We start from the raw sequence: 25125 nt of genomic DNA, 5'->3' as shown, positions 1-25125 counted from the left end.
AAGATGTCGGCCAGGGGGCTCCCGGACATCTAGGGGCCCAATCACATTGAATTAGATGGAATAAGGTTTTATCCATCCATCCATCCACCCCGTATTTATGGTCTCTGCATGCAAAAGACAATTTCCCATCCCTAATGCGTAAATGTTTTAAGTAATTAGAAGAGCGTTTTTTTTTTTTTTTTTTTTTTTGTCGCCAGTCGTTAGCATTGGCTACTGGAAAGCGAAGCAATATTGAGACACAAATCACTCACGTGCTTTTCACACGCCGTTGATAGAAGATTCTACCGAAGGGGTGACTGAAGTCTGCATTTTTTTTTTTTTTCAGGGTAAAAAAGCACGCAAAGTAATTTGAAGTGAGGTGAACATACATCAACATATTCCTTCTCAAGGCATAGGCTATCCATTTACTTGGCCACTCCCTTCTCTTTAAAAAATATAATAAACTTTGTCCTGTGTATATATTAAAATATATTGTGTATGTGCATGGTGTTCGCAGCGGAAATTAAAAAAAAAAAAAGAAAGTTGAAGTAAGGAAACACGGATGAGGTAGCCGCCGCTGGTGCTTCTAATGAGCTTGTCCGCACCAACAGCCATAACCGTTGGACAAATAAAGTTTATTCCTATCCTATCCTATTGTCAGGATTTGCACTGGCATAGGTCGGCAGTGTGTGAGAATATACTCACTCACACTCACTCGCCATAATTTTTTCCAGGCCTCGCACTCACTCACGTTCACACTCACCTCCACTCACACTCACAGCACTCACTTCCACTCACATTCACTGGCGGGACCCGGACTGGGGTCTATTTTTTTTTTTTTTTTAAATACAGTTGTTCTCTCTCTTTTTCTTTACTGGCGCTCACTCGCACTCGCACTCCCCTCCACTCACACTCACAGGCACTCACTCACACTCGCACTCGTGCACATGCACTCACACTCATTCGCACTCACGCCTTTGAAATGAGTGTGAGTGAGTGCACTCATGAGTGAGTGCGCCGACATTTTGCAGAAATAAACCGAAAGTATGAATTAAAAGCCGTGTACGTCCGCGCCAACAATGATGCCGTAAGCGTTTAGCCACAACAAAAGTGAAAAGGTACCAGTGGCGCACCGACGGGGTTCGGGGGTTGTAACCCCCCCCCCCCTTTTGTTTAACCCCTTTTCTTTCTTTGCGCATTTGAGTACTGCAACTATGATGTAAGACGCGCAATAGTCTGCACACTCTAAAAAAGCGCATTTTTTGACAATTTCCCGTGAATAAATTGAAATTAGCGCTGTTTAGATGGTATTGGGCAAACTGTCCCCCCCCCCCCCCCCCCCCCCCGGCAGAGATCCTGGGTGCGCTACTGAAAGGTACAGGCAATGCAAAAGAATTCTCAAATTATGTGGGTAGCAGAACTCCGGTACTAACACTTTAGGGGCTCGAAAACTCTGGAGGGGGCTCGAGCCCCGCAGCCCCCCCCCCCCCCCCCCCCCCACCCCTGCCTTAGTCGGCATGTAAAAACGACCTTTCGATCTTAAGATGCGCAGCATGCGCATTGCGATTTTGCAACGTTAAATATATAAAGTACACTCTATAATTATAAACTGGGCGAATTTGTGCCATTTCCCCCTCTTGAAATCATGTACGCTCTCGAATGCTTAAATAGAACGCCTGCGCTCCCTCCACGTAAATATTTGCGACTGCGCGCGACGGTGAACGAGCTGAGAAACTTATCTGCTTTTGCGCCGTTATCTTTAGCACTACTAGACAAACTGGGCGGTCTATATAGATTCTGTGACATGTAGCGAATGGGCCGAGGAGACGTCGCGCTAGCAGGCACTTGCTTGATTATCGCTTGTATCTCCTTGAATGCGTTGGCGACAGCGAAGTGGCGAGAGGGGCGAGAGTAGGAACTCAGGGAGGGATTCTATGGGGAGGGTACGAGTGTCGAGTGCAGCGGTGCAGCCAGCCGGGTGCAGGTTGTCGTCCCCTGCTGGGTTGCTGTCTCTGCTCGCTACTTGTCATCGAGTGGCAGACACAGTTGTTGAAATCGGCTCCCGGCGCTTGCTTGATCACCCGTGCGGAACTACGAGGCGTTGACAGTCATGTTTATCCGAGCAGCGGCGCGTAATTTGTCGCTCGTCAGGCGGTGCGGCGTGCTCCATCAATCCACCGCTGCCGTTGCCGCAGAGCCTGTGCGGAATCCTGACATCGCCTACACCCAGGTGAGGGGGTATGGAGGGGGCTTGAACGACTCCTGAAGCGAGGATAGTCTGACCCACGGTCTTACCTTTGCGTAAAATTGAACATCTTTCTAGAAATGCAGCAACGGCATGCCAGTTGAGTGCACAGGCAGTGCCATTTAGACGTCACGATTTCTGTTTTATTACTGCTACAGTTCTTTACTTGCTGTTTGCTTCCTCTGCAGATATTTATTAACAATGAGTGGCATAACTCCGCCTCGGGTAAGACCTTTCCCACCGTCAACCCTACCTCGGGAGAAGTGATTACTCAGGTTCAGGAAGGCGATAAGGTAAGGCATTTTTTTTTTCCCCCTCACCAGAATTGTCATATATATATGGCAATTCATTGCCATTTCATTGGCCTGCAAAGCGGTCCACAATGCCTCCAACTGGCCATTCAGCACCACAATCCTAGATATAAAAGGAAAAAAAAAAGAAGGAACCGCAATGCGTGCAATATTGGATACCCAACGTACACCCAGTGGTGGTATCCGTGCACCCAGTGGTGGCTCCTCGAAGGGTCAGGACGTGTGTCGACTGGCGGGAAAAAGCCGTTCAGGTCCAGAGCGGATGCCACCTTTTTTCACCCTTGCATTACGTGTTACAAATATTTGAGTAGCTTTCTAATAAACAGTACATTAACGTAATGCTATTCACCAACGCTATATTGGCCGATTTCGTGACCGTGAGAACATTATCAGTAATGCATTTGCTAATTTTTAGTTAAATAAATGCAAAAGATACACTTGAAAAATGAACACATGATTGACCACCCTGAAGAGACACCAAGAAAACATTTAGGTGTTTTCATGTTCTGTGTCCGTGTTTTTCAAGTGTGCTACTGTAATTAAGCATAGCCTCCTTGATCGAGGAGGCTATGAATTAAGTCATGGATAACCAACTAGCCCATCAGTATCTGTTAGCCAAGTTTTTGAAAATACATGTCACTTGATGTAATTTTTATGCAAAATGAACATTATATTTTCTGTGAAAATTTCACATGACAGTACATAACATATCCCGATTTGTGCTAGGGTATGCAAGAAGATTAAATAAAAAGGAGAAATAGCCAAAAAAAGACAGGGAGGTGTTGATATTTAACATTGTGTTGATGGTTTAATCAAGGGTCAGTGATGTTGAGCATACTATTTTCCAAGGCTAATCCATTTTGTAAAATTCTTGTGATCTCAATGTGTTTTATACCCAACATCAAAGTAGGTTCTGCATGTAGTTCAAAACCATTTGTCAAACACTACATTATGGATGTGCAAATGAGCAGGTAGGATGTAATAATACCAGTATGGGGCACTGTGATGAGTCAAACTTGATACTGTATTATGTATTGCTGAATGTGTTTGGCTCTCTGTGTTTTTCTGTGAAAAGACCTTAACTGTGACTGTTTAGTTCATATCCATAAAGATCTTGAAGGTAAATCTTAGACTGAAGATCAGTCCAGTTGGGGAACACTTCAAAATACACCAATTAAACACACCAACCAGCTAGGTCTAATTTATCGAATCACAAATAGCTTTTTTTCTCTACATCAAATTATTCCACCCGCCATGGTAACTCAGTCGCGAAGGCATTGCGCTGCTGAGCACGAGGTCGCGGGATTGAATCCCGGCCGCGGCAGACTCATTTCGATGGAGGCGAAATGCAAAAACGCCCATGTGCTTGCGTTGTAGTGCACATTAACGAACCCCAGGTGGTCAAAATTAATCCGGAGCCCTCCACTACGGCATGCCTCATAATCAGAACTGGTTTTGGAACATAAAACCCCAGAAAGAAGAAGAAACATAAAATTATTCTGTGTATTCCTCTATGGAATTGTCACTGGTTTGGTGATGCTGGGGTAAGCAGGGACTCTGGAACCAAAAGAACCCCCTTCCCCCCCTTCCCCCCCTTCTCTCAAAATTAATGATAATGAAACAATATGATCAGGTAAAGTGAGCAGAGAAAGAAATATTCTACTTGTAGTTGAGAGATGTTGCTCGTGTAAAGCCTCAGGGTCTTTTACATTTAAGTATTTTACCTCTTCAGCCTGCATTGAAACTTGCTCAAAGGCAAACACCAGATTTTGCTTCCACATTGTGGTGCAAAAAAAAAAAAAAATGCTTTTGCAGAGTGCTTAGACTTGGAATTTTTCTGGCTCTGGAGCTGGGGGGGGGGTGATGGTGAGAAATCTAAAACACATCCATGGACATGGTATACTTGACCCTGTATTAGTTCTTATGGAACTGGTCTGTAAACTGAATTGCACAGTGACTTAGTCAATTCTGTTTTTTCTGCATTGCTTCCTTTAGTATATTCCTCTCATTATTTTGTTGGCCTGCAATGTGTACCACTGTGTACCTCTTCCATGGAAATGCCATGCTTGTGCTTGCAGAGTTATCGAAATATACCCTGCTTTTTTTAGGCTGATGTTGACAAAGCTGTGCGAGCAGCTAGGCAGGCATTTGAATTGGGATCTGAATGGCGCACCATGGACGCCTCTGACCGAGGCGTCCTGCTGAATCGTCTTGCTGACCTTATTGAACGAGATCGCTGCCTCCTTGCTGTGAGTCAATATTCTTTACTGATTGAGTGTTTTATTAAAGCACACATGTAATGGAAACTTGCTTTTTCTTACGTCTACCATTATTTATAATCAGAGCCTGGAGACATTGGACAACGGGAAGCCTTTTGCAGATGCTTACAATATTGATCTGCCTCTTGTCATCAAGTGCCTCAGGTACCAGTTCATCACCTTTCTTTTATGCCTACGCATTCAATGCAAATTTTGTCTTTACGTAGTCTTACATTTTTATTCTACGTTTGTATCTACCTGTGCATTATGAAAAGCCACTCGTGACCTTTGCATGACGAACTCTGCGATTTATATGCATTTATGCCAGGCATTGTCTTCTGCCTGTTCATTGCAAGGAGTGTGTGTATGCATAACTGGATAGCCACAATATATAGTACTTAACCAATGCAAAAAGTTGTTTCACATTAGTAAAAATCATGACTGTTTTATGCATAAAAGAGTTTGTACATGACATTGCCATTTTTTTGCCTGTGGGGAGCAGACCAGCACAGGTATTTTAGTATACTGAAACTTGCACAAAAAGAAACGGTAACCAAACATATGTTAGGCAAGGCAAGGTTAAAATCTGTAGTGATTACATGGGCAGACATAGTGAAGTTGTGCCGTCATCCTAATACCTTTAATTGCGAGTTTCACATGTATTTCTAGCTATCCACCTAAACGATTAGCACCACAGTTTTCTAATGGAGGTAGTATCTGCAATGGTTGCATAACAATCTAGCACTTCGTCAATGCAAACAGTTGTTTCACATTAGCAAATATCATGACTTTTTTATGCATACAAGAGGTTGTGCATGACCTTGTCATTTTTTTAGGCTTCTTTACTGCTATATGCCACATGTATTCATCGCACTCCACTTAACCTTGTGATGCCTAAACAGTTCCCTATCAATGAAAATTTAAATTCACTTTTATTTCTAAGCATGGACAGTACATTTCTACAAAAATAAAAAATAATCAAAATTAAAGAAAGAAAACACTGAGATTAGTATAGCAAGTAATTAGCAATTGGTTTGTTGAACTTTCTCCTGCTGAAACTTCTCTCCAGCATATTAAGCACGCAACTATGGGCATTGCGTTGAGTTTTCCGCACTTAAATCCTCAATTTGAGCCACCAAATCAGCATAGCCGGCTTAGCACATAAAGGTTCCTCCTATCACCATCGTCACCCTCCTTCTCGCGAATTGTTTCTGCTAGCCACCATATTTCTGCTTTCGAGCAGTGTAAATAATTTATTTACCTAAAATTTCATTCCTATAGTGAAGAGTGCGCATAATATGCATGGGCGTGTGAATTCGCAGCGGAGGAGCAATACTTAGGTGTTCTGTAGCGATACCAAAGCATACAGCATGACCGCCGCACGAGTCGTCGGACGGATCACAATGCATCAATTTATGTAACGAAGGCCGCCAGACTGCATGCTTGGCGCTGCGTTGATAGATGATAGACACTGCATGCGGAGATGCAGCAGCCAAAGCGCTGTGGTTGTCGCTCACCCCAAAACGCATCTTTACATTCGTGCGTAAAAATAGCTTTCTTGTCTTGGGTCGGGGAGGCGTACATCGCCAAAGTTATAACATTGATATACTCGGTAACCGCGCGTGTCTTGGACCGCTGATAAACCCATTAGGCTGTAATTGCCTGTTTGCCTTCATCTCGCGTAACCCCGCCCACCCCTTCGTTACGGATATGTTGCCGCACCGTCAGTTTGCTGGTTCTCGTTGGCACTCGTCTCGCGTACGTCTTTTGTCGTCCTTTGTTTGCTTTCTTTAAATGCTGGCGAAGGGGACGGTGCAATCGCACTGGTAATGTAGTTACAGCTACAGTGGCTTAACGTCGTCTTGTTTCTTTACAAATAAAATTTGATTCATGGTAAATTTCGTTAAATCGAAGCTGGAGTGCATTCTTCTTAACGGACAACAGAGAGACCTGCTGAGCATTTATTTACTCAGCTCTGGACACGGACAACAGAGAGACCTGCTGAGCATTTATTTACTCAGCTCTGGACACGAACAACCTAAAGAAATGTAATAAAATGAAACTAGCCATTTCTTTAATAACAAGGGCAAGTTGGACCGTCATATTTTGTGCTTGAACACGCGCCAAGCCAGAGTTTGAGGGTTCTATAGTCCCGGCCGTGGCGGCCGTATTTCGAAATGCAAGACGTTACTTGTAACCCATGTACTTAGATTTAGATGCAAGTTAAACAATCCCGGGCGGTCAAAATTAATCTGGATTTCACCACTGCGGTGTGCCTCATAATCATATCGTGGTGCTGGCACGTCAAACCCCAGCATTTAATTTATTTTGCGCTTGAAGCCGGTTTAGTGCTGGCGTTGAAGTCCATATACCTTGCATGCATGCACTCCTTAATTCCTTTGCTATCTACGTATCCTTTATTTATTTTCATTCTGCTATCTACATGCACTGCATAACAAATAGTCTTGTCTTCTACCTTGGAATGATATCATTTGCAATACATTATATTCTCGGTTGCATTGAATGGCAGTATTCATGGTGCCCATCGTGCACACTTTGCCAATGGTCCCCCATTTTATTTTGATAGTAATTAAATACGGACACTCCAGGCGAATTTTTGCCGTCGGTGATGTTCTGTGTAAAGTCGAGGTGCAATAAGATCCTATCCCCATGCTCCGTATGCTGTGGGTGCAAGGGAAATCGTGTGAGGGTGAGCCGAAAAAGATGGTCGCTTGATGCGCGCAGTCTTCATGCGAAATCAATGTTGGCCACGTGATCAAGCGTGTGCATGGTGGGGGAGGGGGTGGCAGGTGAGCGCGCGTCTCCTCAAGCCCGACTGTCGCTGCGCTGGCTGTCCGCGCGGATGAGCGCATATATACGCAGCTCGTGCGCTCTATTTTGGAGGTACTAATCTGCGGCGGTTGCTAAGATTGGGCAAACCGATGTGGCTGGTGGCTTCATGTGCGTTATCTTCCAGCGTGCCTAGTGTTAGAGGTTGCGCAATAAAGTTTCAGAAACACGTTGACGCAAAAGGCAGCAAGAAGCATTCTCTCCCCTCTGCCTGCGTCTTCATCACGCCAGCGTTCTGATAGCCAGTGTTCGCGGTCATCGAGTAAGATCTGTTTGTTTGCCTGTGCATGCGAGACACCATGCTTGTTAATTTGATTAAGAGGGAATGTTTACTGCAACTTATACAGCTGCTTAAAACTTACTTTGTGCAGTCTAACACTTTGCTGTCGCCATAACTGCTTATAAAAAGAATGTCGCTTCTTGCTTTCTGTGCTCTTGAGTGCTGTGGTTGTTCATTTGGCAGTGTTGGTTCACTCCTTCTTTATGCAGGTACTACGCTGGCTATGCAGACAAGAACCATGGCAAGACTATCCCACTTGATGGAAGCTACTTTGCGTACACACGCCACGAACCTGTTGGTGTGTGCGGGCAGATTATTCCCGTGAGTGCGTCTATGATAACCTGCTTTTCATTTGAGTTACTTACATATTCATTTACTTTATCTTAGTAAAATACTGGGCGGCACCTTCGATTGTTTTCAGTGTGCTGCACAATAAGATTATCATTATAAGTCTTTGTCCTGTTTGTTATTCATTGTATACTGTTATTTTGTTTCACGTTTTTTCCAGCCTGTGTAAAGTGTTGTGGTCAGAAGTGGGGTTGCGCAAATAGTACTTTTTAAGACTGAATACAAATTGAATATGAATTAAATAGTGGCAGAAGTTAATAGAATATTTTTAGAACAGTTTGCAAATAATGTACAGCCCTCTCACCATTATCAGACTATTTCCACATCATAGCATTCACAACATTATAAAGTTTCTCTCATTACACTGTACATTATAAAGTATCCTTTAATAAAAGCGCACAAGGGACATTAGGAGCAAGTAAAAAGTTTGCTTGCAGACTCTGTCAGGGCTCTTTGAAGCATATGCAGTCATGCATTATCATAGTTTAGATAGGCTCCTTTGTGGGCCCATTACATGTGTGTATGAAACGAAAAATATTAGACGCAACGGTAAGAGACAGGAAGAGAACAGTGTGGCAGAGAGCAAATGGGCATAGCAGATATTCTAGTTGACATTAAGAGAAAGAAATGAAGCTGGGCAGGCCATGTAATGCGTAGGGTAGATAACCGGTGGACCATTAGAGTTACAGAATGGGTGCCAAGAGAAGGGGAAGCACAGTCGAGGACGGCAGAAAACTAGGTGGGGTGATGAAATCAGAAAATTGACAGGTGGAAATTGGAATCGGCTAGCGTAAGACGGGTAATTGGAGGTCGCAGGGAAAAAGAAGTCTTCATCCTGCAGTGTATATAAAAATATACACTGTATGATGATGATGATGATGCCTCCATCGCCTAACGAGAAATACGTGTTGTCTGCAGTGATCACCGAGCGAAAAAAGCACATTTTCTCAATTCTGAATGGTTGTGGCAGATGGTGCCACTATTGTATAAAGTAAGTTGCAGTGAAACGTATTCATTTTTCATCTGATGAGAGAGCACACAGGTGTAGCATCTATAAATTGTATCGAACAATACTCACTGTTGAATGCCATGTCTAAACAGCATTTCATTGCTAGCAATCATGTTTAGCCAGAAAAGTCTGCTGTCGGAATGACAGTGCTCTAGTGGGTGGTGTGCACTGTGGATGGAATGAAAGTTATCAAATTGCTTCAATGTCATGTCTGATTTTGTACAGTCAACATGAAGTAGTATTCCAAAACTATTAGAAAAATATTCATATTTTCGAATAGTGATTATTAGGTTCGAGGACCAGATCGAACAGTGACTATTTGATTTTATGACCAAATCAAATAGGACAATATTCTATTCGTTATTTTGAAAACTTCAAAAATTCGCACACCCCAAATTAGAAGGCACTTTTCTGGGGTTAAACGCAGCCAGCAGAAAAGGAAATGCTTGTGCTGCTGTGGTGTTTGTCAATGTGTATGTTGCATGAAGCTAAAGTTTGTTGCACACTTCCTACCTTCCCTTGCTGTTTCCATCCCCTCCATCCTGAAAAGCAGGCAGGTGTGCCCCTTTCAGTAGCAGTTGTCAGCCTGCTTCTTCTCTTTTCTTTTACTTGGTGTGCCTTTGTGTATGTTTCTATGTAAAAAAAAAAAAAAAATGCTCTTCACATAGAACTGTGACTGAAAGGACTTTCGATACCCTGTGAAAGGACTCTTTCACTTGGTGCCACTGGCATATGTGCTCTTGCTCGCTTTAGGCACAGGTACCACATACATTGTTTAAAACCTGTTTGCTGTGGTACAGTAATGTGGTGCCATCAAGCATGTACTCGACAAATGACGAGCAGAATTTGGTGTGTGTGTGTGTGTGTGTGCGTGCGTGTGTGTGTGTGTGCGTGTGTGCGCGTGCGTGTGTGCGTGCGTGTGTGTGTGAGCGCGCGTGTGCGCGCGCGCACGCATACATGCACGTGGACATACGGCACAGAAGAGGCTTCACAAAAGATCATGCAAACCAGTGCAAACACTACAACGTGCTATTGCAAGTAATGAAGCTTTGAAGTCAGTGCTGCGGAAGCTACACAAATAATGCAGTCATGCGAATCTTGCACTGTGTTTCATGGTGAAATTATATGGACTATTGATGCCTTTTATGAAATAACTTCATATACAGTATGATCTTTATTAAGTTTTATTGAATATTTAAAAATAGCCTGTTGAAGATTACATAATTCTAGTCCTTGAGCTTCATTATTCAGACAGATTACTTGCACGAGAAATCGAGACACATATTGAACTAAATAACAAAACATCTATGAATTATCTTTTGAATTAGTTACCTTACGTTGAATTAGTTGAATTAGTTACCTTACGGCACATATTGCAATTTATGAATTGTAGCCAGTGAGTTTGCAAGGCGTATCCAGTTGGAATGAATTTCCCGAACAACGGCAGTTTGAATATGTGCCATCAAACTTGCTGTAAAAATGCACTGTTGTTCCACTTTCTTTTTTAACAAAATGGCTCTTTTATGCATTGAAGCACAAAAGTAACTGGAATGCCCATCTACTTGATTCCACACTTCGGGAAATACGAGGTCTGTTCGAAAAGTATCCGACCTTTTTTTTTTTTTTCGCGAACACCTGATGGATATGAAACAAGCGCGCTTGCATCAGCCGACCTTGAACCTTCGTGCGCATGCGCAAATTGTTTCCCGCCTGCCAATAGTGTCAGTCGCTGGGACGCAGCGTTTGAGTGAGGTAGTGTGCAGTGCTCTCGTCGGTTTTTTTTATTACAAGGAAAATGACGGAGCGACTGGAGCAGCGCTACTGCATCAAATTTTGCTAGGAACTGGGCGACAGCCAAGTGGAAACTATTCGGAAGATTCAGACGGCTTTCGGTGACGATGCTATGAGCAGCACACAGATTAAGGAGTGGTACAACCAGTTTAAAGACGGCCGAACATCGGTGGAGAGCGAGCCACGCTCCGGTCGGCCATCACCATGCCGAAATGACTAGGTCATTGCCGAAGCGAACGCTGTGGTGATGCGGGACCGTCGTCGTGTGACTATCTGAGAAATTGCGGAAGAGGTGGGCATCAGCACTTTTTCTGCACATTCCATTATGACCAAAGATTTGGCCATGAAGAGAGTTGGGGCGAAATTCATGCCGAAGCTGTTCATGGTGGAGCAAAAGCGACCTTGTGTTGAAGTCTCACAGGACATGCTGGATTCCACAAACAGTGACCCCAACTCATGAACACCATAATCACTGGTGACGAGTCTTGGATGTATGGGTACGACCCAGAAACCAAATCCCAGTCGTCACAGTGGAAGCATTCCATGTCACCAAGACCAAAGAAGGCCCGCCGAGTGCGCAGCAACGTCAAAGTGATGCTGACTGCTTTCTTTGACTCCCGTGGTGTGGTACACCACGAGTACGCACCACAGGGTCAATCGCCAAAGAGTACTGCAGAGATGTCCTCCGTCGCCTATGTGATGCTGTGCGGCGCAAGAGACCGGAGTTGTGGTCAACAGGAAATTGGCGCATCCATCATGACAATGCTCCTGCACATTCCTCGTACTTAATTCAGAATATTTTGGCGAGAAACCAGACTCCTGTAGTTCAACAGGCTCCTTACTCTCCTGATATGGCCCCCTGCGACTTCTGGCAGTTTCCTAAAATCAAGATGTCATTGAAAGGAGCGCGATTTCAGACAAGAGGCGACATTATGGCTGCAACGACAGCTGAGCTAAACTCCATTCCGAAAGAGGCATTCTCGGAATGCTTCCAAGAATGGCAGCACCGCTGCGAGAAGTGTGTGGAGTCCCAAGGAGACTGCTTTGAGGGCGATTAGGTTTCCAACGCTCCAGTTATGCCAGTTTTTTTTTTTTTTTTTTTCGGCCAAAGGTCGGATACTTTTCTAACAGACCTCGTATCTCAAAAGTGGTGTCATCCTGGAAATTCATTTCAAGGGGATAGTCTTGCAAGCTCACCAGCTGCAATTCTTAAATATCAATTAATTGAGAAGTTAATTAGTACATTTTTGTTCATTTGTTCAATATGTGTTCAAATTTCTCGTGCTAGTAATCTCTGCCTCTTAGAATAATCCAGCTCAAGGACAAGAATTACGCTATCTGACACAATTCCATAACAATTTAAAAATTATCACCGTGTACAAAAATGTCACAGTTTCGCCTTAAGGGCGAAGCAATGAATGCGATAGCAACACAGCAATGTCATATGAAGTAAGGTGAGCGGCTTTGGTAGCAATATGAATTGTAGTAAACATGGGCTGATTAAGTAAGCAGGTGTGCTGCGGCGTAAGTACACCGACATGAAGAGAGACTCGATGACAACGAGAAGACGCATGTGAAATGGTGGTGTTGATGAGAAGCGCTTCCCGTGGGCAGCGCGTGCGAAGGGACACACCTGTAGTGCTGCACTGCTGATCCGGGCAGCATTGCATGTGTAGCGTGCGTTGGAAAGTGTGGCCCGACTATTACTAACTGAATGATTAAGCGTGGTGTGAGCGCGCACAAACATGAATAGATCACACTGAATGACTGCAGACAACGACTGTCAAAACGCTGGCAGCAAGCGCATACGCCGCAGCGGGCGAAGGTTTGTGTGGTCTATCGCTTCAATGGAAACTGCTGAACGGCGAATGCACAGCGCATACAAAGGTCAGAGCCGTGTGGAGATAAGAGACGGTGCGGGCGCGCGACAAGCGCGGTTGTTGGCAGAGTAGAAGTGCGCCCCCCCCCCCGCTCCCTCCGGCGCTGGCTTCCTGCTTCCTTGCTTGCGCGTGGGAGATTGAGTGCGTTCGCTCTCCGTGATAGCGTGCGTCCCCGCACACTTCCGCTCGGGCATACGGCGCGCGGCGAAGATTTTATCTATACGGAACCTCACGGCGGCGACGACGGCAGAAATCCGGTTGAAGTGTCCATATAATTGCTATCGCAATAATAACTGCAATGCAAGCAGTTATTACATGGAATTGCTTGATGTGTATCTCCTTTACCTTTTAATATGTGACGCACCATGTTTTGGAAGTGAGCGCAGGCATTTCTCTGTAAGAGCCATGCAAAAAGGGCAGTCGCGGAATGTAACACCACACATTTTGCGCTGTATAGGAAGGTCTGAGGTGCCTTCAGTGTAATTACTACCACATTTGTATATTATCACTGCAGTGTATTAAGTTATTGTGGCGTTGAGTTGCCTGTCATTTTCGCACGTTCAGCATACTGTATGTGATGCACTACATTTTGGTGGCAAATGCAGGTGATGCAAAAGGTCACTCCAGATTCCACGTTTCTGCCAGTTATGTATGAAATGGAGTATATTAGGCATGTGAAAGTTCCATAATAAATAAATACTGAAATTTAATCAGTTGGTACTGATTCATCAATAATGTCATCTACCCTAGCATTTCTGTCTGTCTTGCTTTGCCTGTAGCCAACTTCATCACAATATGGTGCTAAGCTCCAGTTGCCCACCAGCAACTTAAATCGCAGTTGTGTTCAAAAAAATTACACAAAATATGTCAGCCCTGGAGAGTAACTCTGCAGTATGTCCACATGCCCCAGTGTCTAAAAAGCTTTCTGGTGATCAGTATTTTGCAAACAAACAGATTTAAGCCAGTTAATCTTGCAAACTGTATCTTCTGCCAGTTCTTAGAACCTAGCTGCAGTGGTGGAATGTATGGCGTAGGCTATTAAAAAAAAAAAAATCCAGGCTGTGTAGTGGTTTGCATAGTGAAGCTGTTTTGTGTGTCACACACAAAACACACACCTCAGTCACACAGGGTGTTTTTGATCGTGATCAAGCCACACCTGGATCGAATTTGTGAATCATGATTGGCTCCCTTCCACGGCTTGCACTAAGTGAATTGCGATCAAGAAATTTGATCTGGATCGGGCTCGATCACAATCGAAAATGTCCCATGTGACACCGGTATAACTTGCCAAACAATGCCACTTCTTGTTTTTATGCCTTGCAGTGGAATTTCCCAGCACTGATGCAGGCCTGGAAGCTTGGTCCTGCACTCGCAATGGGCAACACAGTGGTTATGAAGCCAGCTGAGCAAACTCCGCTGTCGGCACTTCATGTAGCCTCTCTTGTGGCTGAGGCTGGCTTCCCGCCTGGCGTGGTCAATGTGGTGCCTGGCATGGGCCCTACAGCAGGAGCAGCCATTGCAGCTCACAGGGATGTCGACAAGCTTGCCTTCACAGGCTCCACAGAGGTCGGCCATCATTCTTTTCTTCTGCACCTTAGTTCCGCAAGGTTCACACACTTAATGGCAAGATCACAACTTTCCACTACAAAAATTGTCAAGATGCATTGAGGTCCAACAAGGCACCACAGCTATCACTTTGACTGTGCTGTTGATTTTTTACTTGACCTTTTGAGGGTCACATGTGTTTTTGAGAAATGCATCTCCGCACGTGAAAGGCATTTCCCCAATGTAATAAGTCATACTATTATTTTTGTTTTTAATAGGTACAGCACAACTAGGGCCCGCATTTTGAAACATACTTTCATTTTCCATTTTTGTCACATGTCATGCTAAGGATGCGATGCCAGCAAATGCGGTAGTCTCCAAGTGATGTCCTAACCAATGACGAAAGGCCGTAAGAATGGAAAATGATGTGGATAGAGAATACAATCCCAGCGATGGCTATTCATAGTGAGAGCGAGGCATGCCATGTTGAGGGCGCCCATAAAAACTCAGTAGTGCACATTTGTCAGAAAAACAGAGCGAATGAGAAACATGCAGTAATCAATTGTTTGATAACTAGCCAAGATTCCGTTAGTTCTTGCACGTTTTACAAAAAGACAAATGCGCGGCAGTACCGTCATTTTGCAAAGTAGTTGCACACCTATGGCAGAACCATGTGGGTGAGCATCTTACTTACTGGTAATGCCTAGAGTGATAAGAAATGAGGTAGAAATTAATTTTCTGGATGCCTGTAACTTGAATGCCAGAATGCCAAATAGTATAAAGTGCGCAAGCACAGGCATGAGTATGCAGCAGTAAACTAGGTGAAGCAGGAATACTAAGCACCATGGTGACAGCCACCATAGAGCGTAGCGAAAATTAAGTTCTGGCAGAAGCAAGGGGCAGCAGTGCAATAAAAATTTTTTAGAGGTCGCTGAAGGTTGCAGCAACTCTGGAATGATGCTAGGTGGTGTGCTGTTCTGAAGAGGCACATTGTTTCAAACATTTGGTTGCCTCCGTATATGTACAGTGGCAACTGCCAAAGGCTTAACAGAACGTGACAGCCTGCATTCTTGAGCCAGTGCAGGTGCAGAAGCCTCGCAAGAGATCAGTCATCAAAGACAGGCTATTGCCTGCCTTACGTTTGCTGTTATTAATGCAAAAGAGCCTTTGGAATTTCTGTTCGGTACTTTGCAAGCAAGAAATTTGTCCAGGAAGACTAACTGGGCCCGTAGTGCAAGTTGCATTACTGTCCAGGTATCTAGGACCCTGCTGGTGCATGCCACTTGCACTTCTTATGTGTCACTGCAGCGTAATAAGTTTTTATGAGAAGGCTTGCTCTGCACCTCAAACAGTTGTGTTTACTGCACTTTCCAGAGTATTGTCACATTTTTCTTGCTGCCACTGTATTGGGCAAGTTTGTTCCTCTTTGAAGCAACATCCACATCTTCTTGGAGGCACATTTCACACCATGAACAAATGTGCAATGGAAATCTTCATAATTGCGTGCATTGTCATTTGTGAGTGCGCAGTGTGGGAAAATGGGGCTAATTTGTTTTAGCTGTTGCTCACAGTAATCATAGAAAAGGGACTGAAAGGGATGCTTCTCTGGTCAGCATTTCTTACGGTAGAGAGCAGTAATAATAATACAAATATTTACTTCTACACACACAACAAAAAACATACTAGGGCATTTTATGGAATCACCAAAGCCAGAAATAGACTTGTATGGTGACGTATGACAGTAGCAACAGCTTTTTTTGATAACTACAAGGGACTGATTAGTTACATAGATGTTCCAAGATGTGCCAAATATCACTGCACTTTTCCGTAATTCACTGTATGTCGTGAGTGAAAACAGATTCTGGCATCTCGTTAAATACAGTAGGAATATAATGCTGCCTTACAGCCTTTCCATTGTGCGTATGAATTCTAAGAACAGAGTAATATGAGATATGTTTTAAAGGGACACTAAAGGCAAACATTAAGTCAACAGAAAGTAATAGATTAGTGCTTGAGAACGCCGTAGGCGTCAATATTATTGCGAAAGGAGCTCTAGTAATAGAGAAATTGAGGTAAATGCAGGCTACGATTAGAGACTCCCCCGGGGCATTCAAGTACTAGCCCGATGACGAAGGCACTGCTCATTATAATTCTGTCACTAGTACTCAACCACTCATAATAAAAAGATCGTTGTATAACAGTATAGGACGAAAGAAAATGGTACTTGTCCAATTCTATTTGATTTTTAGAAAAAAGAACTTGTTGATGCTGCCCTTGACAACTACGTGGGCGGTCGAAAGTTTTCGTCTTCTCCACTCCGTGCCACCCGCGTTTTGGTGTTTCAGTAGTGCTGCGCTGGTTTTGCTGGCTCGCAAAACTCGCACAAACTTCAAGCAGCAGGAATGTCACGTCTGTGTGATGTTGCAGGATTCACGAATGGTCCATGCCACTTGACCAAGAGCAGCCTAAGCGGTGAATCCAAGGCTCTTTCTTGGCTCTGTTTCTCCATGGCTGCACATTCGCGTTTTGCACAAAAAGCGCTAGCACCGTCTGTCAGGTGCCGTTTTATTCACCTACAGCAGTAATAGGGGCTCCATCGCATACGCTATATGCGATAGCGTATGCGACGTCGCCACTTCCTTCTCGGGGGTGAGGAGTGGTGACCCTCCACTTCGACTTAGCATTTGCATTTAGTGTCCCTTTAAGGATACAGGTTTATTGTTATGAATTCTATAGTCATTATTCCAAAAAATATTTCAACACAATTTCTTTGAACAGGGGGTCGAAGATAAGCCAGAAACTGAAAATAGGCTTTCTGACTCATCCTTGCATATTGTGTAAAGAAAAGAGCTGCAATATTTGAAAGTACACGATTTGTTCTATTTTTCCATGTGACAGAATAGTTGAAGAAACAGCACATACCATAACTGTAACAGAATGATTTTATGTATGATCTAGACTTCTTGAGAGCTTTCTGGTGTGGAAAACTTGCCAAGCCTTCCCTGTCTTGCGGTCCACAGGTTGGCCAGTTGGTGATGGAGACCGCTGCCAGGTCGAACTTGAAGAAGGTCACATTAGAACTGGGTGGAAAGAGTCCTAACATCGTGTTCAAGGATGCTGACTGTAAGTGTAATTAACCCTTGGACGCTGCACTATATTAAGCTTTTTACAGCGAAAACTGTATATGGCTAGGTGAAACGAAAAACCGTTCGTCCTATGTTTCGCTAAACGTCTCCATTGGCTGCGCCGTCAGTTACGTCGTTCTCTACGTCGCACCCAAGGGCGCGCGCCATTGACAGTGCCGTTCGTGACGTCGTTAGCGAATGCGTTCCTGCCATTGCCACGTTGGCGCTGCTCTGCCCTCAAAACCGTCTCCTCGGCTCGCCGTTGTCGCATGCGTTCAATATGTCGAGTTCTCTCGGCGTCGTGCTTAGCAGCATCAGCCCGCCATTGGCGCTTGCATTCCACTAGGAATGCAAACATGTAACCAATAATTAAAAAACGCTTCAATACAGCGTCAGGATTAACCCACTGCTAAACTACGGGGCCGCACGTTTCATCTTCGCTGGTTAACCATCTGTACGGAGTGCTTGAGCGGTGTTTTTTGATGGAAGCAAACAACACTAGCTTAACAGAGTAGCCACACACATGTGGAAGTAATTTTAAAGAATGTTTTCATTTTTCATTCATTTCTTTGAGCACGCCAGTTGCCACTATTTCACAGCTGCAAGAACTAAACAAAGATTACAGATGACATGAGCTGTTTCTATTTGATGGCAACACCGATTTTTCACTTTTGTCGTTCTATCAGTGCTATCATGCCTGCTTTCCCTCTGCTACCAATTTACCAGACAGAATGAATGTTAATGTCTTGCACGGTTAAAAGCAACTAGAAGTTTAACTTGCTGGTGGCATGTTAGACCTTGCTTGTTTCCACCTAGTTGCAGTGTAAGACATCTCTGAGGAACTTATTTTAAAGTATGACAAGTGGCACCAATGACCACCTGTACCGGTACAACTTAAAATGATGAGTAAGACTTCTGTGAATTCAGATTAGGTCAGGTCATGTCACACATGAGACTGTGTGTGCTATCTGTTGTGCAGACAGATTATGACAACGGATGCAGTTGCTCATTTTTTCACGGAATTAGGGGCTCGGTGTTCTGCTAGACAGAAAGAGCATAACGTTCACGGTGTGTTGTGCATTTGTTTCCTTCTCAGTTTTTCTTTTGTGTTTCAACATTACAGTGGATGAGGCAATAGCGACGTCTCATTTTGGATTGTTCTTCAACCAAGGCCAGTGTTGCTGCGCTGGCTCACGCATCTTTGTGGAGGGTGCAATCTACGATGACTTTGTGGCTCGCAGTGTGGAACTTGCTAAGCAGAGAGTTCTCGGCGACCCCTTTGATGCCAACACCACGCAGGGACCCCAGGTATTAATAGTGACATGTATTTGCGCTTCACTATTTTTCACTTTTGTCATTCTATCAGTGCTATCATGCTTGCTTTCCCTTTGCTACCAATTTTTAACTTCAGCTCTTGCGCAAAATGAGGTCTAAGCATAGCATATTGCATAGCGTAAAAAACTTGTGTTTATACGGCTCAATACCTTTCTGATAAGTTAAATGGAGTAGTCAGAAGCCCACTGCATCCAACCTCTCCAGTTGGATGCATTGTGTACCACCTAACCGTACCTTTCTGACAGCACAATATTTTTCCCTGTAATTTGTTTTTCCAAGTAGGACTGCAGGGGCATATCTGTAATGTAGCCAAGAAAATGTTAGGCAGATATGCTGAACACACTGTTATCATTGAGGACAGGGCTTCAGAAACTATATAACTGTGAAAATGTATTAATAATAAACATATCCAGTGAGGTTTTACTTTAATCCCAATTGCTGCAGTCCAACAAAAAACATGTCAGAGGGGTTCTAATGTACCTTGCGGATAAGCATACAAGGTATGGGAAGCTGGAATGAGAGGCTGTGAATGCTGCATTTGTTTTAAGGTGAAGTTTTCGATGCTCATGCACGCAGGTGGACCAGGAACAGCTGGGAAAAATCTTGAACCTGATTGACAGTGGCAAGACAGAAGGAGCCCGCCTACTGTGTGGTGGAGCCAGGCATGGATCACGAGGCTACTTTGTTGAGCCAACTGTCTTCTCGGATGTTAAAGATGGCATGCGCATTGCCAAGGAAGAGGTATGGGCTGGGGCCAAGGTCATCTTGTTTCCAGATTCTTGTATATTGATCGCTGTTCCAATGTTTGCTGTGGTATAGTGCAGTGAAGATAATGACTGCACTCTTGTTTAGACAACTGCCTATTCTAACCCGAAATACTTGATGTGCATTGTCGTACACAAGTACAAGCAAAATTTTTTATACAATTGGTTTTCGCTTTTCTTAGCATATTTGTGATAGTACTTTTTGGTCACACTTGAATGTGATAGATGTGCTCGACTATGTTTTTTTTTTTTTCCTGGAGAATGTGGAAGAATTTTATTATGCAAGGAAGTGGGAATGTTCCACATGCTCAATGTAACTTGAATACTGAAGGTATTTAGCTTGAATTATGAAAACTCGTCATCTGTCATCAGTTATTAATATATGCCAGCTGCTTTAGTGCAGCGATACCCCTTGTGCTGCGCATGGCCGAATGAGGTCTTTGTTGAAATGTCATGACAGAACTGATGCAGATGTTATATTAACTGTGGCAGGGAGCTGAACCACCTTCATTCTACAGAATTAATGCAGAATTTTAGTGATTCGTGCCCAACCTGTGCCAAGCGTTTCTTGTAACATCTTTTATGAAATAGGCCCGCAACTCATCACATTCTGTAGATCTTTCATGGCTATACTCATTTTAATGCGTAGCAGGCAATGCTGCCGTAGCAAAGACTTTTCGCACTGTCCGCATGGCACCAGTTTCCCGCGCCACAGCCAGTCTGGAGGGGCGCGCCGCGTGCACTCCCTTCCTTCTTTAAAGAATGAGCACGCACCTCCGGACCGGCTGTGCCCATGCATGATCGGCGCAGGGGGTAGCTCTCATTGGTCTGCTTCGGTCGCAGCTCGTCTGCCGCCGGAGCACGCAGCACGCACAAAGCTACGAGCCGCTGATGCACCTACACTGCTAGACTACCCCAACGCAGATCGCTTTCAAGATACGGCCCGCACGACCACGCGCAGCCACGCAGTACACAGTTGATGCCAGAGTACAGTACAACGTCGCCCCGCTATCCCTCCCCCCTCGCTCCCTTGCTGGTGCTTCGAGCGCAACAGAAGAAGGCGCATTTCCTTCCTAATTTTCTTGCGCACGCGCAGCCACGAAGTACGCAGTTGATGCCAGAGTACAGTACAACGTCGCCCCGCTATCCCTCCCCCCTTGCTCACTTGCCGGTGCCTTGAGCGCAACAGAAGGCGCGTTTCCTCCCTAATTTTCTTGCACGTGCGAGATTTAGACGCGGTCGTCGGCTCCCCTGGCAGTTTTCACTCGCACATACAGCATATGGCGCGCAGCGACTGCGTTATCGCCCTTGGACTTTATACGGAATATCTAAGAGCCAAAACCAATTTTAGGGCTACAACGCATCATAGACACCATCTTTATATAGCAGATACGGATCTCAAGGGCCATACTTTGCTGGCGGAAACCGAAAATACATCATAGTTGTCGCCCCAGCACTTTGGGCGGCCAATGCCATGTCAAGCCACCAAGCCAAGCGACGTGAAAAGTCAAAATGGCCGCTAGGGCCGGCGCGGGGTGGCAGTTCGCAACGGATGATGCGGGAACGGTCCCACAGTTGCGACGCAACAGCGGGGTTACCAATGCATTGGGTTCTATGGGAGCTGTGCTGGGACCGGCCGAAAACGACGTAACAGCCAGGAAAACGCAGCCCCCGGAAACGTAACAGCGGGGTTCTACTGTAACACTATACGACGCTACGACGCCATCGTGATGCTTGCTCTTCGTTTCCGATGCCTCGCGCTTGTGCGAAACGACACGCGTTCATGCATCCGGTACCTGGTGTGACATTCCAAGGATGAGTGCTTCGACAAAAATGGAAAACGAGTGCGCGTTACAATTGAGGGCGCGTTAGAATCGAGTAAATACGGTAAGAGTTTCTTTTTCGAATTTTCGTGCCGAACCTGCATATAACGAAATCCTCTTTATAACGAAGTTTATTCGGGAATTTGTCAATTTCGTTATATCCAGGTTTAACTGTAGTATACTAATAGTTACATTTCTCTCCATTGCAGATATTTGGCCCAGTAATGCAGATTCTGCGTTTTGAAAACATTGACGAGATGATTGAGCGTGCAAACCGCACAGAGTATGGTTTAGCTGCAAGCCTCTTCACACGAGACCTTGAGAAGGCCTTGCATTTTTCATCTGGGATCAAAGCTGGAACTGTCTGGTGAGCATCAATAGCTTTCTCTATCACTGTCTCACTGTCCATCAATTGGATTGTACAAAATGTTTTGCTTCCGTGCTGCCCCCACCCCCTTTTGACATTGTTGAACCCAGCTTTCATAAATATGTTTTGGGGATAGGTTCATGCTAAGATTAATAGAGGGAAGTCTGGTGCAGTGGGAATCGTGGGTGCTGGGATCGACATTTTTTATAGTTTGGTGTGGCTTCGATAATGTACATTGTAGATTTTTGTATTGTTTTTTGAGGTGTAATTGTGCTTTGTGCTTGACTCGCCATATTTCATTAGAGCAGTTTTGTTTTTCATTTGTAACAAACCCATTTAGTTCTTCTCAGTAATTTTTGGCAAATTAATAAATTACAGCAAAAACGTATATGGGTTAGTTGGTCAATGCAGTAAGTAGTGCAAAATAACAGGAACAAGGTGACCTGCTGTATCCTTCATCTTGCCCATCTTATGTTGCACTGTTTCTCCTGCCCATTAAATAAGTGCTTCATAGAGTATTTATGTCACTAAATCTAGATTTCACTTGGATAACACTATTATAAGCATGTACAGATATTCAATATTTTTAATATTCTCTCAAATCTTTTGCTGTTTGGTACTCGCTTTGGTTTGAATTTCAGTATTCTGAATTTTCAATGTATTCTGAATCAATGAAAATAAATTTGAAAACATGTACAGTTGACAGTTTCCGTGTTGGTGACCAAGTCTCATCACCCTTGACATGGCTCATAGCCAAGACAAATGAAAGAATTCATTTACAGTCGCCAACCAATTTTATGGACCTGCTCAATTCTAATATTCCCGTGGCACTACCACCTTCTCCATTGAACCAATGTACTAGTAGACTTCCGTCAATTTGACTTCTGTTAATTCAATTTTTCAGTTTATTCGGTCCCGGCTGAAGGTCCCTGTCGGCGCCCATGCATTTCTATGGGCCCAAACTACCGTATTTTCCGGTCTATAAGTCGCACCGTTGTACGAGATGCACCCCCCTCAAGACGGCAGTTTTTCCGAAAAAAAACAACAACATATATTAGTCGCACTGGTGTATAACGCGCACCTATTCGTTCGGTAAGCGATTAAAAAAAAGTTAGTGACAGTTTCACTCTGTGAACACGGGTCACGCGCAAGTATATGGGTGCCATATATTTCCTATATAATTGTGATAGCAATGATACGGACACTCCAGGCGCATTTCTGCTGTCAAGGTTGCCGCGATGTTCCGCATAAAGCCTAAGGGCGATAACATCGTCCCCGTGCGCTGTATGCTGTATGTGCGAGTGAAACGCGTGCAACGGTGAGTCAAATTGCGCGCAAGGGAGGTAAGCGGGAAGGCACAAGGAGGGAGGGGGGAGCTTGTACTCTGGTAGCAACTCCATAGTTTGTACAGCCGCGCACATCGTATCTGGACAGTGATCTGCAGATGCGATGACTTCGAAGTCGATAGATTTGCGGTTGGCCTGCCGCTGGCTTGTGTAGCTGCTCCTTCCTCCTCGCACGGCGCTCGGGAACTCAATCACGAGAAGAACCCGGTACCTTGATAGCGCGCACAGAACTCGTAGCAAATAAGTCAACCAGCGCGCTTTGCATGGCCATAATATCAAATCCGATTTTGACGGCAGTTTTTTCATTAGAAAAAGGTACATAAGTCGCACCCGTTCTGTACGACGTACCGACGAAAAATTTGGGGGGGGGGAAACACGTCTTATACGCTGTAAAATACGGTACTATTATTTCGATCCCAAGGTTGGCCTTTGCTGGATAATTTGAACTTGACCAGTCAGCATGCACACGCTTGACCCCTATGGTGGCCTCGATAGCAACCCCTTTAGTGGCAGCGCCTGTCTCGGCGAAGCTTTGGGGACAGTGAATGCAATGAGAACACATAATTTCTTCTTGAAAACCTTTTTTGGGCCGTCCTAGCAATGTTTTCAAGCAATAAACATAGCTCACAATGTTTCATTATGGTATTTACCCTATTGTAACGCGCATCTCTATTTTAAAAGAGAATTAGGCCGGAAATTGCCTGCATGGTGCAGTTGGACACAAAGCCAAAACTGCCTTCGCAACATTTGCATACTTTGCCACATAACATGAATGTATTGCGGTGAAGTTGACTTTAAGAAATCCGTGTGGCGAAGCTGACTTTAAAAAACCGGCCGCCATTGTGCAACAATTTTTTTTGCTAAAAAATCGGGTGCACGTTAAATTTCTACATTGTTTAGGAGCCTTAATGTCATTTCTACGTTAGTTTACTACATTTTACAAGCAGAAAGTGTTAGAATCGGGCAAATACTGCCAAATGAATCAGTGGTGTGTTTTGCAGTTTTTCTGCATCTTGTTTAATTCGACCTGCTGGATAATGTCGTCGTTTCGTCAGGGTTGAATTAGTGGAAGTTGACTGCATAATGGTGACCGAAATTTTAGTCGCCATACAGTGTCTCTCTTGATTTTTTTTGGACATGATCCATGCACATGTCAGAAAAGTAGCAGCCATGAAAGTGGCTGTTGGAATAGAAGTGGCTATTGAGAGCGGAGGAACTTTCTACTGCTGCTGTACGTTGAGTCTACAGTGCCCATATGAGTAGTGTCAAGGCACTGAAAGCATGAAATCGTCGGAGATCGGGGCAAAGTGTTGAGAGATCGGGAGAGCCATGCGTCACATTCGAATCGCAAGCAATCTGCGCTTCTACAGGCTCTGACCGAAAGAATTCGAGCGACAAACCAAATACCACTATGACACTGCTACAAACTACTTTTACCTCTAACTGCAGCAGCTCCCACAAAATTTATATACTGTACTGTATTATGCTTATTTTGCTGCATGAACAATGCTAATAAGACAACTGCTGACCTTGTGCTGTTTTTGTTCTGAAAGCACGCTTGTTTATTCTGTCAAATTTATTTCTTGCTTCAGGGGTGAACTGCTATGATGTGTTGACTGCACAGTGCCCTTTGGAGGCTACAAGATGTCTGGCATTGGCTCGTGAGCTTGGGGAATACGGCCTTGAAGCTTACACCGAAGTGAAATCGGTAGGTTTGCATCATGGTGGAACGGAAAACTGGACTGGCTGGGGCCTGGTTCATGGTTATGGCCAGTTCTAAACTACTAAGATCAAGTAATATTTGAACAGGAGGAGGGAGCAGACAGCATCAGCACTTTTCTTTGGCTCTCCCTTTGTACTGTCTTCTCC

General features: G+C 44.4%; 1 protein-coding gene across 1 annotated transcript; it reads left to right on the top strand.

Moving 5' to 3' along the window:
• Positions 1–1922: 1922 nt before the first annotated feature.
• On the top strand, positions 1923–21914 carry LOC119442476 (aldehyde dehydrogenase, mitochondrial-like). Its single transcript, XM_037707374.2, has 10 exons — positions 1923–2209; positions 2413–2517; positions 4644–4784; positions 4879–4958; positions 8133–8244; positions 14275–14517; positions 17517–17619; positions 18745–18929; positions 19533–19697; positions 21753–21914. The coding sequence occupies exons 1-10, from the start codon at positions 2090–2092 to the stop codon at positions 21912–21914; spliced, it is 1416 nt and encodes a 471-aa protein (XP_037563302.2). The 5' UTR covers positions 1923–2089.
• Positions 21915–25125: the final 3211 nt, after the last annotated feature.

The sequence above is a fragment of the Dermacentor silvarum genome, chromosome 2 (assembly GCF_013339745.2).
Source record: "Dermacentor silvarum isolate Dsil-2018 chromosome 2, BIME_Dsil_1.4, whole genome shotgun sequence".
In the NCBI taxonomy this organism is placed as follows: Eukaryota; Metazoa; Arthropoda; class Arachnida; order Ixodida; family Ixodidae; genus Dermacentor; species Dermacentor silvarum.
This window is presented reverse-complemented; position numbering and strand designations above follow the sequence as displayed.

Excerpts from the sequence above, each read along its gene's own strand:
- LOC119442476 (XM_037707374.2), top strand. The coding sequence starts at position 2,090 with ATGTTTATCCGAGCAGCGGCGCGTAATTTGTCGCTCGTCAGGCGGTGC. Across the intron at positions 2,518-4,643 it reads AGGTTCAGGAAGGCGATAAG|GCTGATGTTGACAAAGCTGT; the intron begins GTAAGGCATTTT and ends TGCTTTTTTTAG. Across the intron at positions 19,698-21,752 it reads TGCGCATTGCCAAGGAAGAG|ATATTTGGCCCAGTAATGCA; the intron begins GTATGGGCTGGG and ends TCTCCATTGCAG.